Genomic DNA, 19,973 nt, shown 5'->3' on the forward strand with positions numbered 1-19,973 from the left:
CCCCCCACCTGCCCCCTATAACCTTTTTTTTTCGTTTACGACTCAACCTCCACTCTCTTTCTCAGGATCCTCTCCGATCCCTCCACTCATTCTATCTCCACTTCTTTCTCTATCTTCCTCCAGGAATGCACAGAGAGGGCTTTAGGTTGCTCAGTGGAGGATCTGAAGTCTCTTTTCTACTGTGAGCTGTGTGACAAGCAGTACCTGAGACACCAGGAGTTTGACAACCACATCAACTCCTACGACCACGCACACAAACAGGTACAGACGATACGCCTGAAACACACACACAGACACACAAACGGGCATCGCTTTTGATTTCATGTTGTGGAATTTGGAAGTGTTACTAGAGCATTTTGTGTGCTGATGGAAAGCTGTTCCATATTACTGTGTCAATCTACCCAATTGGTTCTGTCTTTTCCCCAGCAGGAGTGAGACAACTACATCACCTTTTTCATGCACACGCAGACACACACTCATGCAGAACACTTAAACACAAAGTAACACACACATACAGTATGTTGGTAGCTCTAAATGTCATATTGTAAACTTTAATAACACAAAACTAAATTAAATACCTTTTAATATTCCAGTAATTTTTTCAAATTTCAAAACATATTTTTTTAAATGAAAAAACAAATGAAAATGAGGTTCTACATTTAAAAAAAAACAATGGTAATAAAAAATATTTTGAAATATTTTAAGACCAATTTTGCACTATACTGCATAGGTTGTCAAACATTAAAAAGTTGACAACAAAAGAAAAAAATCTGTACATTTAAAATAAATTTGTGATAAATCTGAAGTTAACCTCTAATTCAAGCCCTACATATGCTGTTATCTCTCAATAATTGATTTGTTAATATGCCTTCCAGGCCTTAAACATACTCCAAAACACTGAAAAATACAGGGTCAATGTTCTTCTTGACTTTTGCTGTTGTTTAAAAATTTTCCACACATTCTCTGCAGCAGAGAGGTCATGACTGCAGGAAGGCCAGTCAAGTACTCCGGTCATATTCTCTTTCAGCAACGTATTTATGTTTGCAGAATATGTTTTTACATTGTCTTCTTGAAAAATGAATAAAATACCTGAGAAATATATTCTAATGGTAGCAACATATTGTTCTAAACTCTCCTTTTAGGGTTTTCTCTTTTTTTTTTTTTTTTGGAGGTACATCTACAACTGATTAACTTTAGGAGTCAACCCGATTCAAGATGGCCACCACAGCTAATCAACCTTGGCAAAAATGTCTATAACACTGTGTGGTAGCAGCTGAGAGTCATTCTAAATGCGTACTTCCAGTAGTAACAGATCATGAAAGATCTTTTTTAAACATGTATGTGTCAACATGCAAGGCAGCTGGTGATTTGCATTCCTTCAAGCGATGCTGGTTTATTTCTTGTGAAAATGCTGCCATCACAGAAGTGTAAATTATCGTTGCCACTAATGCAATCCAAACCCATGAGAGCTTTAGGGTTTGGAGCTTGTCTAGACTTGTCCAGAAAACTAGCGCCTTACTTGTCCTGTCCATTCTTTGGTTCAGAGTCCAGTCTTCACTTTTGCTAAATAACCTTTTAAGAGGCTTTTAGTGAGTGGACAGAAACTCTACTTTGGTGCTTGACAAATGTTTCCCAAAGTAACCACTTGTTCATGTGGTGATAGAAAATGAATGACAATCCATGATGGAGTGCCACCTAAGGAACTGTGGATTGTGTTTTTCTGCTTTAGTTTGATTAAACCGGACACGTCTAAAGAACAAAAGACATTTTTTTGTCATTCTAACTGTGATATATGCTACATATAAATGTATCACTTTTGATTTGTTTGCTAAAAATTACAAACACACTCATATTTTAGCTCACATACTGTAAGCTCAAGTTCCTCTAACCAGTTCATAGCTACATTGTCAAATTATATTTAAAAAGTCAGCAACTCAAGTTAGAGTGCTTCTAAATGATAGGGATGTTGCTATGGAAACAGTACTGGAATTAATAACAATAAATATACAAATAAAATGTAAGAATACACAGATAGCATTAAACTTCACTGACACTTGTTGCTCTCAAATGAAAAAAAAATAGATTTTTGTCAGCACCAGTCATATAATGGTGGGTGGATGGACCCAAATGCAAGCAGGCTGGATGCAGGTTTGAGAGCAAACCTGAACTTCAATAACAAACTACATACTGAGAGGGTAATTGCTGAGTGAAAACAGGTGTTTCAATTACTAATGAAGGAGGTGAATGTGGAGCTGGAAACAGGGATAACTGAGGACATATAAAGGCAACATATAAGGATAGCATGAGACAAGATAATCAAAACTACTCAAAACCTAATGAAACCTGAGACAACCGAACAGAAAATTACTCAAAAACTAAAACAAGTCTCCCTAACAATGACAGTATCAGAGTAGTTTTACTTTTGGGAGGCTTTAAATGAAGGCTGAATTTTAGTGAACAATTGGTTGACTCTAATGAGGACTTGATTGATTCATTTAAACATTACGTTTAAAAAGATATTATTGGATAAATTGTTTAGCTTGGCATGAGAAGTTAAGATTCATCAACGTTTGAGCTTTCCAGGTTATAATATGACAAAAGACAATTTGCTTACAATAAATTATACCAGCAGCTTGTTTCTGTGGGGAGCCTGTTAAGAAAGTAATTAATTCACTTTGAAACATTCAAGGATTTTTTTTAAATGAGTCTGAAATTCTTGTCTGGCAAATTTAGCAATAATTTCTATTAGTTTTGTTGGACAAATGAAAACTAAAAAGCCCAAATCAATTTAAGAAATTTTGTTAGGTGTAATTATTTGTGCTGATTTTAATTAAGTCTGGAAATTGCAAAATGGTGGAAATTTTTATTTTTTTCACTTTTCCAGAAGACTGGGCTTGAATCAGGAAGTCATGATTTAGGAAAATAGACTTAGGCTTCTTGTGTCACGAGGCACTTTGAACTGTTTGTGGTACAGTGATTAAAGTGACAGTTTGCATCCTTTGAACAATTATTATCTTACCTGTTGTAGATAGCACCTTAAACAACTTCAGTTTAGAGAAATAAAATTTAATTCCTGAACTAAAGGCGAGGATGAGACCAAGATGGATTGCTGCTGTCTTAAAACAACTCCAGTCTCAAAATTGAAGGATGTTAGAGATGCAGCTGCCAGGAAAAAGACAAAGAGGAAGGCCAAAGAGGAGATATATGGATGCAGTTAGAGAGGACATGGAGGTAGCTGGAGTGAGGACAGAGGACACAGAAGGCAGAGTTAGATGGAGGAGGACAACTCCCCTGAAAAGGGAACAGCCAAAAGGAAAAGTAGTTCATCTGAATGCTATTTTATAAGTCTTTTCACTGCTGTAAATTTTGAATGACTTGTTTTTTTCCTAGCAGAAATATTATGTTATTCCTGCAAAACAGCAACAGCTAGGTGCTGCTGCTGTTTGTGATTTCAAAAACCTGTAGTTTTTTAATGAAAATGACTATGTAATGCAAAATTCCCATTTATGTAAAGGTATATAAAATAGCATTTGAATGAACCTCTAGGAAATGTTTGAAACTGCAGTTGTGTTAAGATGGCAGCAATCCACTCTTGTACTTGACCTTGCTCTGACTAGCTCTGACTAGCCGTTATCATCATTCTGATCTGAATTTATTGCTATTTCACCAAATTGAGGTCGTTCAAAAAGCTATCTACAACAGTTAAGATATTAATTGCTCATAGGCTTTCTAGAACCCTACTTCAAAACATATTACCTATTGCGCTAATGAGCAGACTTCTATTTAGCCCCTCCTCGGATGATAATCCATCGCTTTGTCAACTTTCATGACACAAAGCCGGGTAGTTTTTCCATGTTCCTGCAAACAGACAAAAAGAAAGCAGGCAAAATATAAAAACAGTAACATGAAGTTTTGTTTAGAAAAATAAGTATGGCAAAGCAAATCTAGAAAAAAAAGAATTGTGGCAGGGTGTGATGAAAATTGCTCCTTGTGTCTCCCAAACAAAACGTTTGTTTTAAATCTGCATGAAAATAAAGGGAGTTCAGCAAAAGATGCAAGAACAGTTACCAAAGCAACCAGAATGAAAACGCTATATAAAAAGCATTTTATATAACCAAGTTTCTAAGTCTTATATTTATATTAGAAAATTATTTCTCCCATCCCTTGTCTAAAGTTTACGAAAGCTGATTTGTATGTATCTGGTACATAAGAACGCTTTTATAATGCACTTTTTTCTTCAGTTTGTACTTTAAAAACAAAAAAACAAATAAATATTCAGCACCAAATAAACCACAAAGCTGTTAGTCATAGCTCAAACATAATTCTGTCATTGCGGTTTGGACGAGATGTAGCCAGTGAAGCATTATAGGAGAAGCCCCGGCAGCAGGTTTTCTCCTGCCTTCACATCTACTTTCATATACATCCTCCACTCTGGACTAACAAACTGAAGGCTCTGCTGATAAGTCATTCTCCTAAAGCTATCCACTGTCATACTGAGACATATACCTAAGTGTGCAAACAGTCAGACGTGTACTTACCCGTGTACACTAGTCCTCAAAACGCAGGCGATCCCTAAGCCGAGCCAAACCGCTTCCCACTTCTGAACGCCCACACTGTGCATCATGAAATAAACATGGAACAAGGCCGTTCCTCCTCAGTCATTGTTCTTTGAAAATGAACTGAAGCAACTGCAGGCCAATGTTAATGCTTTGTTTTAGCCAGCGGCAGGCACATGAAACGAGCTGCATGAGGCGCCGAGCTGACAGTAGCCAGTGGCACTGTGGGAACACACACACACACACACACACACAGAAATACAGGGATGCACGCCTGCAGAGTAGACAACAGATGAAATTTTAGCTGAAAACAGTTTCCCTGCAGGAGTATTGGATTTGGAGAATGGAAGCTGATTGCGTTTGCTCTGCATCCTTTTCATGTCATCGATAAATGCATCTGAACGCAGTCTTATTTTAGGAAATGCTCCCCTACATATAACACATCTTTTTCTTTTTTTTGGTTTGTTTTTTGGATAAAAGCGCAATCAGTCCATTAGCGCGTCCCCTCACATACTACCTCAGAGCACATCATATCTTGCTCTAATGCTCAAGAGTATTTCAATCAACCCTGACTCATCCATAGGCGCCTCACCCTGAGAACTCCTCCACAAATGCTAAAGCAGTTTATTGATCTTTGCTTTGACCAACTCATTGAGCTGCACAGCTTATAGCAAGACTGACAAGCCGGAGAGCAGACATGATCTCACTTCCTGCCGTTTGGGACACAATATCTTGGAAGATAAGAGTATCCACTTTTGAGAAGAGGGAAAAAAAACATCTTTCCTGTGCGTTCAGAGGAAATCATTCTGCGCACAACATTTTGTTTGGGTCTAAATATAGCCACAGGTTTGCATGCAGTGGGACCTCTTTCAACTGAGAACAATAACCCTGCATCTTTGAGCACGAGGTGCTCGTCCTCGTATATTTTTGTCTACTGTCGTCTGCTTTCTCTAATCATAGTAGTTCATTAAGCCCGCCTCTGTGCTTGAAGAAGATTAATATCACCCATCGAATAAGTTTGGCATCAAGCACTTCCCACACACGCATGTGACGGCAAACATCTGCTCTGCTCGAGTATCTGAGACGTGTTTGTTTTGGGGATCCAAACCCTCAGTTCCACTGGCACATTCCTACAGCTATCTTCAGTGAGATGAGAGTGGGATGTTAAGCATCGCTCGATAATGTAAAAAGACACCAGCTTGTGTAAGACTCAGCTGAGATTAACCCGACGACTGTCAGCTCCTGCATGAGATCCGGGTGTGAAAATGAGCGAGTGTATAAATAAATCTGAAGTCTGAGGAGCTAATCTGATGAGCAGTGTGTACGTGATGCATATTGTATGGGTGGATAATGGCGTAACGCACTCTGAAATCATGTGAGGTGTAATCCTGTTGCAAATTATGCTGCAAGATTCAATTCACAAGAATGTAAACAGCTAATTCTAAGTTCATAAAACACGGGTGGATTTCACACTGAAGGAGCTAAAATGTGCTGGAAAGCAAGAGGACGCTATAGGAGGGATGAAGGTGCACAATGATGCATCTATTCTCAATCTCATGAGTCCCCTTCTTACCCTTTAGACAGAGACAATATGAAGCATAACAGTGCACACACACACACACACACACACACACACCTGCCAAGCAAGGATAAAAGACGGATTAAAGTATGACAAAAAAGGAAACTGGAGTGAGAGGCATGAATCATTGTTTCCCTGGATGCACTCTTACACCCATGGCTATAGATGTAGTTCTACATAAAAACACACACAATCTTAAAACACACATACACATGCTCACATGCATTCACCTGAGCTAATTAATAATCGGCCTGCCAAATAATTCAGATAAGAACCTACAAGTTTTCTGACAAAATAAACGCTCTTTAAAAGTGCTCTTTTCTTGTTCTCGCATTTTTGAGTCAGACATAATCAAACAGTCACAAACTGAGCCTCGTCTCGCTCCCAGTACCTCACACACCGATGTTTGTCAAAACCCCTCGGCATCACATTGGAAATCGCTAGATAACCCCTAGCATTTTTATTCAGCATGCAGAAATAACAGTGTGAGGAGTGTATTTTAAGCCCTTCACGTTACGTGATAACCCTGGAAATCCAGTAATGCCACATTTTACACAAGCATGTCATATTTTCTTCTCTAAGGGCATGGAATAGATTAAACCTTCTCCCCAATGCTCAAAACACAAGCGTTTTGGGTTCCAGGTTTAGCTCCTGAGAATCTAAATATGCACTGAGACTTTTTAGATATTCACTCATGTGAAAATGTGAACCATTCGGCAAACTGGACATTCCTGTTTAACTAACTGAATCATAAAATGTAAGCCGGGGATTGTCTCAAATGGTGGAGTTTTTTAATCAAACAGCTCAGGGTTGGCCTTTAATCAGCCATTGTTCCGGTATTTACGACCTGCCTGCCCGTTTTATTTATTTATATTCCTGCTGCCATTTAAACATGAATTTTGCCATGTTTTTTTTTTCAAAGGTGACAATGTTTCTCTTTTTTTTTTTTCGTTTTTTTTAGATGTATTAGTTGTGACTTTAATTGTATAAAAATGTAACTAGGTAAAATAGATTTTTTAAAGTATGATAAATGATCAATTTCATGAGCATTTCTTAAAGAAGTCAATATTGCCTTTTGCCTTCCATGTCAAAGTTTTAAACAAAGGCCTCAAGCAATCTAGTAGAGTTTTGAATATGTGTTGAGAATGACTCTCAGCTACTATCACACCAAATCTGAGCTAAATATCTGTAAAAATGACTGCGTGATAGCGTTTTTGTATTTGCTGAGGTCGATTAGCTGTGGTGGCCATCTAGAATAAGATTGACTCCAACAGCTCATCGGTTGTAGCTGTACATCCAATGATTACTTTCTGAAAGATTCAATAAAACCTGTTGACTGGTTCATGAGATATTTTGTTAACAGAAAGACGGGCAAACAAACAGAGACACGGGTAATTACATGATTACTTTCCCTTGAATGGGCAGCATTCGGCACAGACAGAAAAATTAACACAACTTCAGCTGACTACAGTTCCAACTGCAAAACATCCTCAGAGAAAATTTCTGCAGGGAATCATCAGCAATATATATATATTTAAATAAATCAAGTAAACCTGAGGCTGAACTCAAACCCAGGTCTCCTACATTCCAGCTCTTCTCACATCTTTCTGATTTAAAGAACTGGGGCTCCCATATCTGAGTTGGGCCTGATCAAGTGCTGTGAGCGAGCAAACTGATTGCTGCGTTGGATTTATTAATAATTTAACACTTCTCAGCCAAATGAAACAAGCTCCAAGGCCAGATGTGGGCCAGGGGCCACCAGTTGATGATCACTGATATAAATGCAGAAAACTCTTCATCTGTCTCGAAACCTATAGACACAAAAAAAATGACGCAACACTGCAGGATGTCGTAGTATTTTAGCCTAAATTCACATAAATCACAAATAAGATTCTTACTGAGTTATACATTGAGTTAGGTATTTACAGTATGGGTATTATTTAATGTTACTAACATTATTGTACAGGTCAAAACACAAATGCAACGAACGAAACGAGTGAAAAAAATAATACAAAGCACAGAAATTAAATAAATAAATAAAGTAGAAACAGTAACATTTTGAAAAGGTTTTCTGTTTTGTTTTTTGTTTTTTTTTGGGGGGGGGGTATTATAAAAGGTTTTTATTTTTTATTGTATGGAAATATTATGTTTTGGGTTTTATTGTTCTAAAAATATTCTGAAAAGTAGCGAGGTCTGACATTTTCTGTTTTTTATGCCGCTGTTCTGAGAAATGTTTTTGTTGTTTCTTCTGTTTTATTGTTGTAGCTTTTGTTTTCTCCTGTTGCTTTTTTTTTCCAGCCGCTGCAGACATCGACAATTTGACAACAAATAAAAAAGAGCTGAATATTTTATTGAAAACTCCACAGTGCACCATCACACTTGAACTCAGAAAAACACACAATGTCCCTCCGACGGTTCAGAAACAGGATCGACATCGCTTACTCGCACATGACAACAGCATCTGTGTGTGTGTTTGCTCATGTTTGGTGTCCCGCTGTGTGTTGAAAGACCCGTTATTTCAGGCTGAATGAAGTTAATTGCACATGAGCTTTAGGGGCGAACATCTGCAAACGCCGCTCGCTGATGGTTTAAACGACAGCCACATGCAGAGAGCTTCCTAAAACTAATCTCCCGCTTGATATTACCCCTCCATTTCCCCTCTGTCATCCTCATCCCCTGACTTTTTTTTGTGTGTCCGCCTCCTGCAGAGGCTGAAAGAGCTGCAGCACAGGGAATTTGTTCGCAACGTGGCCTCAAAATCATGGAAGGACCAGCGCAAACAGGAGAAGGCTCTCAGACGTCTGCACCAGCTCGCACAGCTTCAACAAGAGAGCCAGCGGTGAGTGGGAGGAGGAGTGTGTGTGTACTTGTGTGTGTCTGCAGCAGTCTGTGTGTAATGAGACCAGTGGCAGCGGTCCAGAGGGGTTAGAGTGCGTCACATCCAGTCAACGTTTTTTAGATGTGATGGATGCAAGCACAGATGTGAGAGCACTCGCTTGGCCTAGATAGGCCACAGGTGAAGTAAATATAACGTAAAGACACATTCTTGCTGACACGCTGAGAGCAGATGATTTGTGGGTGAAGGAGATGAAGTTTTAGAGGAGAGAGAAGAGGAGCGGGGAAAAAAAAAAAAACTTCGACTTAATGATATGAGTGAGCACGGCTGATAGATGAAACTCGCCTCTGGGTTTGCGCATCCAAAGCAATCAAAACAACTAACAAAAAGTGTACATCATGCAATAATTATCTTGATTGCACCTATTTCCTTTGCAATTAAATGTGTTTTCCTATAATCAGATGACAATACGTGAACAGCATCACTGAGTTCATACAGAGTTTATTTTTTCTGTCTTTCCCTTCAATTCTCTATATCAGCAAACCTGAGTATTAACTTCAATTACATTTAGTATCGAAATGTTCAATATTGCGGCACTGCATTATAAAACCAATTAAAGTACTTGCATCCCTTGGAGGAATGCATATCTCCCATCACTTTTCAAGCCAGGGTTTTGGACTAAGATCATCTTATGCTGAGAAACGATGCAGTCGAAACAATTTTGGTCAAATCTTTAGACTGCCAAGAGTTTCATGTTACATCATTAGTTAAGCAGAAAAAATTATATTCCTGCCAGAAGCTCCGCATGCTGCACCAAACATGCTACAGCTAGCTGCTGCTGCCGCTATTTGAGCTTGCAAATAGTCATAAAAGTTGTAAGTAACTATAATGTTAAACCAACAGTGATGAAAAGGGTATTTAAAAGCAATGAAATGATTTTAAAAAAACAAGTTAATTTAATATTCTGTGCATGCTGGAATTTTCTTTTTCTTAGTTCCTTCTTTTGCAGTTTCAAAACAACAAGTAGGAAAATATCCTGAGGCAAATGTTTAGACACACTTTATTTCCAATTCTTTTAATGCCCCTTTGGTAAGCGTGGCAGCTTGCTATGTGTCTGTCAGAATCTCATGTCCGGGGGGTTCTCTCAAACACTCTTTCAGAAAAAGGCCTCTGGTTCTGTGAGATTCTCAGGTCATCTTGCAAGCAGCGCTCTTTTGGAGTCTTTCCAAAGATGTTTAGGTTAGTGACAGTGAGGGTCATCGTACAACCTTCAGCTTTCAACTCTTCAAGGAGTCAACTGTGGATTTTAAGGCAATCCTAAAATCAATACTATGGTGTTGCATCCATTTTCTCATCCTCAGCTTTGTTTTGGGCGGTTTTTTTAGGTCTTTTGGAGAATTTTTCTTTTAGTTTACATCCTGAGTCTATAAATGTTTTCTAAAAAGGAACAAAAACCTAATTATGCCACATAACCGTTTTAGTATCTTCCATAATTAACCTATTATGACTTATTTTAAAAATATAATCATATCTGACATTTTCAGCTCACCCTAAAAGGTTGGTACAGAAGCATGTAAACAACTTTTTCTCGTCACCGTTTCCTGTGATTCAACATTTGAATCATCTGGAAACATGGGGTACTCAGTCTTGTGGTTTTACAAGAGGACTCTCAGTTCATTTTTGGCTGAATAAAAGATACGGTCTTTTCAACAGTCTGTAGTTGTCGTTGTCTGATTCTCCTCTTCATGATGTGTCATACATATTCAGCAGGAGACAGATCTGGATTGCAGTCAGGCTGATCAGAGGTACACACAGACTGTGCTTATGAAGCTACCCTGTTGTAAATTGTGCAAGACGAAGGACACCATTGTCCTGGGCTTCCCAGCAAGAGATGTAGCCTCGATGCCGCCACACCTCTATAAAATTTCAACATACACCACGGCATCAATGGCATCTTCATACATATGCAAGACACTTGCAATAGGCACTGACTTTCTGCACCTCTCACTGAGATCAGCCTGGATACTGCCTTGTTTTCTGGCCTAAAAAAAAATCTCAATCCATTTTACCCTAAAAAACCATTGACATATGAACTCATAAAGCATGTGTCTGATGCTTTAGTCCTTACAAGCTCATATCCACAGAACTAGCAACTCGTCTGCATAGTCAATATGTGGCTACTTTTTCATGTAATAAGTTTCAGCTCACATTTCTAGATGCACTTTTGGATTTGTGTTGCGTCAGGTTGGATTTTAAAGTGCTCCATAACCCGTCCAGCTATACTGATCATGGTGACATAACGGTTTGTCCTGCAGTGCTGCCTGAGGGCTTCGAGGTTATGCACATCCAACAGCAGTTTCCAACCTGCGCCTTCTCAGGCTAAGACTTTCCCACATCTCTGAACTCTTTCACAATATTTTGAGCTTTTACCTTTGAAACCAACTTAAACTTTTTAAATAATAATTCCCTACATGAATTTGGCACAAATTAGAACCATCCAAACTAATGTTACTTGTATATTTGATAAGCTTTCCTGTCTTTCTTTGTTACCCTCTCAACTCTTAAAATAATGTTAGTGGCATAGACGTCTACACTTGTTTAAATTTTAAAAAATAGAGAAAACTCAGTCAAGACAGTTTGAACTTAAATTAAGGTTTATACAAATTAACATACCCTATATGTGTTTTCTTTATTTTATTTTAGAAAACTTTTATGAAACAAAAAAAACTACCTAGATGTGTTTGTGAGTTCTATGGTGTGTGTGTGTGTGTGTGTGTGTGTGTACATGAAAGTTTTCTTGAAAATATAGGAAAAATTCCATTTCAAATTCAGAATTTCCCTCTGTATCCATGAAACTGTCAAACAAAAGTTGCATATATATATATATTCTTTACTCTTTTTTCTCCTTTTTTTAACTCATGTAGCCTTCTGTGCAATTTAGACAACTTATGTTTTTTTCTACATCATTTATGTTTAACTTCAAGAATAGTGTAACTGCAGGCTCAAGTTTTCACTGCTGTCCTAGATAAAATTTTCAGGCCTGTTTTATCTCTGTTTGCAGTGATAATAACTGTTAATGGGTTCATAAATCACACTTTGAAAGCACTAAAGCATATCGTCGGCTGCTTTATATGCCAGAGTCTTAGACTAAGATCATTTTCTCTTGAGAAATGATGGACTTATAGCCATTTTGGTCAAGCCCTAAAAACAATGTTATGTGTCACATACTGTAATATTGCAATGTGTCATGCGACGTGTTAGCGCTCAGGGTATATGTTATGGATGACCTTTCAGCTACTACCGCACAAAATGTTAGCTCAGTATCTAAATAATTGACTGAGTTGTAGATATTTTAGTGTTTGTTAGGGTTGATTAGCTTTGGCAGCCATCTTGAGCTGTAGTGACTACAAAAGTTAATCAGATGTACATTCAACAATTACTTCCTGGGAGTGTCCCTGAAATTAGTGCAGTGATTTATGAGATATTTTGCTAACAGACAAACACAAGCAAAAGCATTATCATCTGCCTGCACCTTTTAGCATCAGGGAATACTATTTTTAGCTTTCTGAAGGGGATAGATGGATAACAATAAACCAGGACACAAACAAAGACTTAAACTAAAGTCAAATCCTATTTTTTTTCTCTTTCTATTTTGTTGCAGATTCCCAAGAAGGACTTGTGGGCTAAGACGTGCAGTCAGAGCTGTTAGTCAGCAACGAGATGAAGATGTGGACCAAAGAAAAAGCTGCTCAGAGGACAATCCTAATCCCTATAATCGACCCCAGCAAATCACTGCTACACGGCCCAGAACTCTCTACCACAAGTCTGAAAATCCACATCAGCCTCTTTCACAAATACCTCAAGCCACAACTCTAGAAGACTCTCCAATAATCCCCACACCATCTCACACAGACTCTCCTGCAGTGCGTCCCCAGTCTTGCCACAGCTTGTGTCCCCAGCTGCCCCTCTCTGCACAGGGGAGAGTGGGAGGCAGACTCGGAGTGTCCTTCTGCTTCTCACGCCGAGGGCCCAGGCTGGAGCCTTCTGCTTCAGTCTTTTCCAACCTGGAGGAGGAGGAGAGAGAGAAGAGGGAGCAAATGAGAGAACGAGTGAAGGCAATAATGGAGGACATTGGCAGGGAAATTGGGGAAGCAGATGAGAGGAAAAAGTCCAGCTCAGGCAGTAACATACTGGTGCAGACGATCTCAGGATATACAAAGACAGAAGGGGAACAAATGGAAAAAACAGATGTAGTAAAAGAACTTGTTCCTGTTTCCACAGCAGCCCCTCATCATCAGAGTCATGATTTACAAGGCCCACAGTCACAGACCAAAGTGGCCAAATGGGACACAACACTCACACTGGTGCACATGGACCCCAAACAAACAGACAACAAGACAGAGAAGAAGCAAGAAACAGACAGAGGGAAGGAGTCAAGTCATTTTCTGTGTGTGCTGGGGAGAGACGGTTCAACCCATCTGAGATGGCCTGTCAGTTTGCTCAAGTTCACCAAGTCTGAACCTCACATCTCCTTCAGCTGCAACCCGCTCTGCGTGAATGTTCAACCGCTAGAACAACTCACCGGGGATCCGCAGGCGTCACAACAAAATCAGCTGCGCACTCTTTCAGGTGTGCCAACTGTTCCTACACCAGACGCTCGCTCCTGCTCACAAAGACGAGCGAGACGTGAGCTGAGAGCACGCAGACGGAGGAAGCATGATGAGATTTTAAAGCAAGAGCAACATATCAGCGTGGAGACAGAGGCGCATCTGCTCCTCAAGAACAAAAACCTTCCATCATCGGTAACGGAGTCGCAAAAAGGAGGATGCATGCAAAGAGAGGAGAACTGTGAGAGGGCAGCCTCCCATCCATCTGACCCCGCTCTGAGTGACAGCTCTGACACAAACTCCCAGAATCCTCTGGGAGGAAGATTAGAGGGTGCAAGAGGGATCAGGAAGAGAGCCATCACAGCCCTGAGCTGTAAATTAGAGTCTGTCACCCAGCCTGGCATGCAGGGGATGTGCATCAGCCTGTCCAGGTGTGAATGTGGGAACGAGACAATATGTGAGTGTGGTAGAGCTCCACGGCCATATGTTGGCGTCCCAAAAGTGTCACACAAAAAGAAGAAGATCAACACAAAGAAGCTGGCAAAGAAGAAGAGGGTTAAGAAGGAAAAGGCCTCAAACAAGCAACAGTCAGCAAAGTGCAAAGTAAGGAGTGTTGTCTCTACAGTTTGCATCGCAGGACGAGAGAGCAGAGGAGAAGCTAAAGGGAGGTGGGGGAAGAGAAGGAGGAGAAGAGAGATGAGGGAGCATGGAGCAGGCAGCGACTGTCTCCTGGGGGGATGTGAGACTGAGCCAGTATCTGTCTCTGTCAGAAAGAGGAGGCCTCATAGGAGGCACAGTGCTGAATTCAAGTCACAGGCAGGCAGCGAGCAGGCAGAACACGCCGCTGACGACTCCCAGCTCAGCAGACACACAGCAGACAGAGATACGGAGGGGGGGAGGCAGCGACACGGTGGGGCGGCAACTTTTCCCTGGCGGTCTCACATCTCCGTTCGCTCCTTCTCACCAAGACGTAACTCTAAGCTGTTTTGGGAAAGGGGTCACCATAGCAACCCCAGGAGTTTCATTGACTGCTGTTACCCTGACAACAGCTGTGGTAGCGGCCCGGCAAAAAAGAGAAAACTCCTCCACGGGGACAGGAAATTCATTCATGGCGAGGGGAACGGTGAAGTCTGGGAGAGGAGTGGAAGGAAAATGGCCGAACACTCGGGCTGCAGAGACAGAGACCTGATTTTGGATGCAGAACAGTGGGAGTGGGTAAGAGGTGGGGGTGATGAAGAGGGCGGGTCAAGGACTGGCTGGAGAAATAGAGCAACAGAGTGGGATCATGTGGCAAGGTTCAGCCCGAGTCCTAAAGGCTGGGGCAGGAGACATGGACGCGTTAGCGGAGAGGACGTAGACTGGGACAGGTGGACATGGGGCAGCAGTGATAGCTGGGAAGACTGGGGAACACGCAGGTCCATTTCAAGCTCCAAAGCAGGTGCTGATGGCAGAGACACCCCAGGCGGCATGTGGAGGTGTGCGGGCACCAGACGGTCAAGTTCAAGACACTTCTCCAGCCCCGAGTGGTGGACTAGCCAACAGCCGCGCAGCTGCCACAGTGTGATGGGCGCCCGGGGCAGCAGGTGCCACAGCCCACGCTCATGCAGCCCCTGCAGCAGCACCAGCATGTCAGAGTTGAGCTGTGAGTGGAGCAAAAGCAGCACCTGTTCAGGGGGCACTGTGGATGTCGTCAGCTCCGGCAGGACGTCCTCAGCAGCTGCAGAGGCCTCTCAGGAAACAAGAAAGCACAGCAGCCCCGTGTCAACACCATCCGCCTACTTCTCTCGTTCTCCCCAAAATTCACCACCAAAAGTTTTAAGACAGAACACAAACTACTGCGATGGAAGTTCTGCACAGCTAAAGAAGGCAAGTTCTCAATCAGACCATGGCCCTGAAGACTCTGTTTGCGTCCCAACAAGCGGCTCAGGCACAACTCTGCCACAGAAACCAGCCAGGGTGTTGCTTTTGCCGCTCATCGGAAAACTTCCTGCAATCCAGAAAAAGGCAAGAAGAGAAAAAGGAATGCAGGAGAAGAGTTTAGAAACTGAGCGAGAAGAGGAAGCTAAGAGCCGCGGGGAGGACGTTGGCACAATCGTTGACAGTCAAAAATGTCTCCTGAACATTGCTGAGTCAAATCCCAGTGGGTCCCCAAATCTCTGCCCGGCACAGATTAGGACTGATGACAAACAGGCAGGTGGAGAGACAGCTGCACCAATCAGCTTTTCGGCTGAGGAGATGGACAAATATCGGGTCCTGCAGGAGCAAGCGAGAGAGCACATGCAGAAAGTCCTGGAAAACACACAGGAAAGTGCAAATATACACACACAGACAAGATACACACACAACCCACACACAAACAGTTATGTGATTTCTGATGAACAGTACAAAACCACATCTTTGCACAGCCCTGCACAGCCTCAAACTCAAATAATCCATCCAGACATCTTGCAGAGACAAGTCCAACAAACCTTCCATGTCAATGTCCCTCTGCAACATGTAACCCCCCAGGAGAGATTTACACCTCCTGTGGCTCTGGGAGTCCACAGCCTCCCCCCTCTTCCACCATCTCCACCACTGTCAAATCTTCATCATATCATTTTACAACAAGCAGCTCTCTCCATCCCGCACCCCATGCCCTCCACTTCCAGCTCATCCCCCTCCCCCGCCGTACACCCACCATCGCCCCCTCGCCCACCGTCCCTCCCTCATCCTCTCCACCTCACACCCCTCTCCATTTCCTCCCTGTTCCCCTCCTTCCTCCTCTCCCATCATCCCATCCCTCTGCTGGCCCAGTCCCTGCACGCGTCGCCTCTTACTCCGCTCTCCCCAGTAGCCCTGCAACCTTTGAACTCACAGCCCTTCATGGACACATCGTGGCCAGTGAGGTTCCAACAGAAGGCAATATGATTTTCGCAGAGTGGCTGCCATGTTTATCAGTTTTTCTTGGCAAGGCTGACCAGTGAAAAAAAATGAGGGAACGCTTGACAAAAAAAAAGCCTGATTTAAAAAAAAAAATCAGAGCTGTGTCAGTGCTTTACTGAAATCAGCTCCAAGTCTTATCCACATTTGCCTTCTCAATCACTCTCATGCATGCATATACACACACATAAAGCCCAACTACTGGCTGTTTTCAAAAGGAAAATCTGTTTCTACATTTAGCCTCTGCTGTGCTGCAGCTGACAGCGAGAAAGCACACTTTGATCCTTTGCTTTCGCCGCCGTTCCTCATTCAGGAGCAAAATAAAGGGAAAGGTACACCTGCTATTCAAAGACGAACTGGGGCTGGTGTCATCCTCTCTCTCTTTTCCTTCCGAGCCACAGGCAGGCCAGCTGGCTTTTGAAGTACCCTTTAAGCCAGCGACAGGGAAACAAGAGAAAGTAATAATACTCCTCGCTTATCTCCATTTCATACAAGTTTATCTGAGTCAGGTTGTGACCTTCAACGAACACAGATAACATACCAAGGAGCAGGGCGGCTGGCAGAGCCCTTTTAACCTCATGTGTACTGTGTGTTTCTGATCAGACATACATTAACATCATTCAACACTTTGTTTATTAAACACATGCGTCTAAGTTAGAAATTTATATCTGGAAGCATTCAAATAAAATGTGGATTTAGCATCCATGATTTGTACATTAATTATCTCTCCCCCCCACCCCACTTAATGACTTCAATAATAAATGGGTTTGTTTTTTTTAACATCTAATTTGAGTCAATCTTTCTTTTTGCTTCACTGCATTTAACAAATCAGTTGTTCAAATGGTAATGAATGAATCTGATATGTTATAATAAAGTGCGAGTGACAATAAAGGGTCTTTAATGCCTTTTCATGTTCTGTCTGACTGCTGTTGATTATGTAAAATGTTCCAACAAAGTCTAAATAGGCTGTAATACTCAGGTTTACTCCCTCTAAAAATGAGGCACAAAATTCTTCATAGTTTTAGATCATCAGGTACAGTTAAGGTCAGACGTTTCCATCAACTCATCTTGGACATGAATGTCATATTAATTCAGGCCTTTTACCAATTTATTTGAACCGTTCTTTTTCCAGGGTAGCATGATTATACAAGATACAACTTTAATAATATTTAAAAACAAGAATAACTTCTCATTAGGGATCATGAGTAACAGCAGCTGGTAGTTTCTCTTTGACAACATAAAGAGTATTTGTTTGAAAGCATTGATTGGATTGATCAATTATCAGAACCATGGAGAGTCCAGGGATTTTAGCAATGATCTAAGAAGATGAGGAACTAGTTATGATGTTTAGGATCAACCCAGGAACCACGAAAGCTCAAGCCTTCGATAAACTGGAGTGTGCTGGAACACAAGAGTTACTGTCCCCAGTCAAGACAGTTTTTACATCTCCGTGGACTGAGAGGGTCCCAACTAAGAAAGACGCTCCTGCTCCAAATGCAAAAATCTTTAATGTCGACAAGAGTTTGCAGTTTCCCACATGGACAAACCGAATGCCTTTTGAAAAAACATTTTATGGTCAGATGAGACAAAGAGTCATTTGGCCACAGTGACAGGAAGAATGTTTGGAGGAGTTAGGGTGAGGATTCCAAACCTAAGAACACTATACTAACTGGCAAGCATGGCAGTGGTAGCATCGTGCTATGGTACTGGTGCATTGCAAAAAAGAGCTGGGCTCTCAGGCTGCAGAGACAGAAACAGGATTATGCCAGAATCTGGCTGATGGCTACAGAAAGCATGTATTTGAGGTGCAACTTGCCAAGTGATTTTTAACCAAATATTAGTGAGAATATATATATATTCTGAGTCTGTATGTATAATTCTGACACTGTATGAATTAGAGATAATCAAACTTAAACAACCGATTCTTATTTTTAAAAAGTTGTATGTTGTGATCATCATTTTACCCAGGAAAATGAATGATTTAAAAATAAAAATTATTAAAAGCCCTAAATTATCATGACATTCATGTTCATAATAAACTTCTGACAGCAACAGTAATTTTGTTACACATCCTGCTTTTGCTTTTTATTTTGAATGAACCAAGTTATAAGTGCAAACACTGTTAAACTACAGAGACTGTTAGTTTCAAAAGAAATAGATTTTAAAAGCAGGGTTTTGTGAAGCTGAATTAATTTTGGAAAGAGCAACTATTTGTACATGTCCTGATCTTCCTAAAGATTAGTGTAAAATATTAATTCATAAAAAAGTATGAAAGCATTTTTTATTCTATTAGACACAGAGGATGACTCTAGCCTTTAAAAAGTACCACATTTTTATGTTTTATCAGTAGTTTTATTGCCAAACACTTAAGTCATTTTGTCCAAAATCACATTTATTCAACCCCATTTCAAGCTGCTTTAGAACAGCAGAAAATGCATTAAGCAGTGAAAAAAAGCCCAACCTTTTTGCATCATTAATAAAACAGATGAGTTTCTTTCTTACATTTCTTGCCAAGGGTTATGGATGATGGTAACTGTTGCTATGCATTCAAGCCTGGTAATAAAGCTGCTTGCCAAATAGTTGATAGCTGCAGCGGCCGGCGCTCAGGGAACGGAACACCGCAGAGAACAGAGCGGCATCCAGATGGTCTATGGACTCAGACTACCCAGAGTGCTTTGAGAAATTGAATTGATTTGCCCTCGGTGATATCAGAGAACACAGCCCTGCACTTGGGGGCTACAGCGGGGGGTGACGCTAATACAGACAAAAAGACAAGACACAAAATGTATACTCCCTGTCCTGAGGTGCTGGCTAGAAGTATAAGTCAACTCTTGCAGAGATTCGGTAATTAGAGCACAAGTCTACCTTCTCCTCCTTGTGACCCTTTAACTTGTGTGTGTGTTTAGGTGTGTGAGAAACAGAGCATCACTATCTCTCTCCACAGGACAGGAGATCAAACAGACTGTTTGAAATATAGAGCAGCAATAATTAGCAGCTGTTACAGCATCAAACCTCTCTATCTCTACCTCTCATTCTGACACACACATTTTGAATGCTCACTTATTCTCCAAGTGATACTCAGTTGTGGTGCATCTTCTCGCTCCTTGAAAACTGATAATGAACAAAATAAGTTCAAGTCCTCTTTTTCTCCCCCCCATCTTCTCTGCACTTCATAGGAATTCAAATCATTGCTGCAGCTTAATGGCAAACAAAACAACAGTCACATATGCTAAAACGTTTAAAGGCAACTGCATTTCTGTTTGAAGTCTGGATAACTGCTAGTCAGAGTTGGGCTAAGGTGTGATGGAGTGCTGCTGCCTTAAAACAACTCCAATCTAAAAGATTTAATGTCTGTACAAGCAAACAATATTCAATAAATCTTTACACTTCTGTCAGTTTGTATAGATGGATATTCTGGCAAAAATATTATGACATTCTCGCCAGAAGTGCTAAAGCCAGCTGCTGCTTCTGTTATT

At 41.0% G+C, this 19,973-nt stretch overlaps 1 protein-coding gene across 1 annotated transcript in view; it reads left to right on the forward strand.

Annotated features, from left to right (window-relative positions):
• LOC108242030 (G patch domain-containing protein 8) overlaps positions 1–17,388 on the forward strand; it is a 54,493-nt gene extending 37,105 nt beyond the window's left edge. Inside the window, exons 3-5 of the mRNA XM_017426601.3 lie at positions 124–261; positions 8,844–8,974; positions 12,633–17,388. Of these exons, the coding sequence (XP_017282090.1) occupies positions 124–261; positions 8,844–8,974; positions 12,633–16,485 (4,122 nt within the window). The 3' untranslated portion in view covers positions 16,486–17,388. The remainder of the gene's footprint in view (positions 1–123; positions 262–8,843; positions 8,975–12,632) is intronic.
• Positions 17,389–19,973: the final 2,585 nt, after the last annotated feature.

The sequence above is a fragment of the Kryptolebias marmoratus genome, linkage group LG16 (assembly GCF_001649575.2).
Source record: "Kryptolebias marmoratus isolate JLee-2015 linkage group LG16, ASM164957v2, whole genome shotgun sequence".
Taxonomy (NCBI): domain Eukaryota; kingdom Metazoa; phylum Chordata; class Actinopteri; order Cyprinodontiformes; family Rivulidae; genus Kryptolebias; species Kryptolebias marmoratus.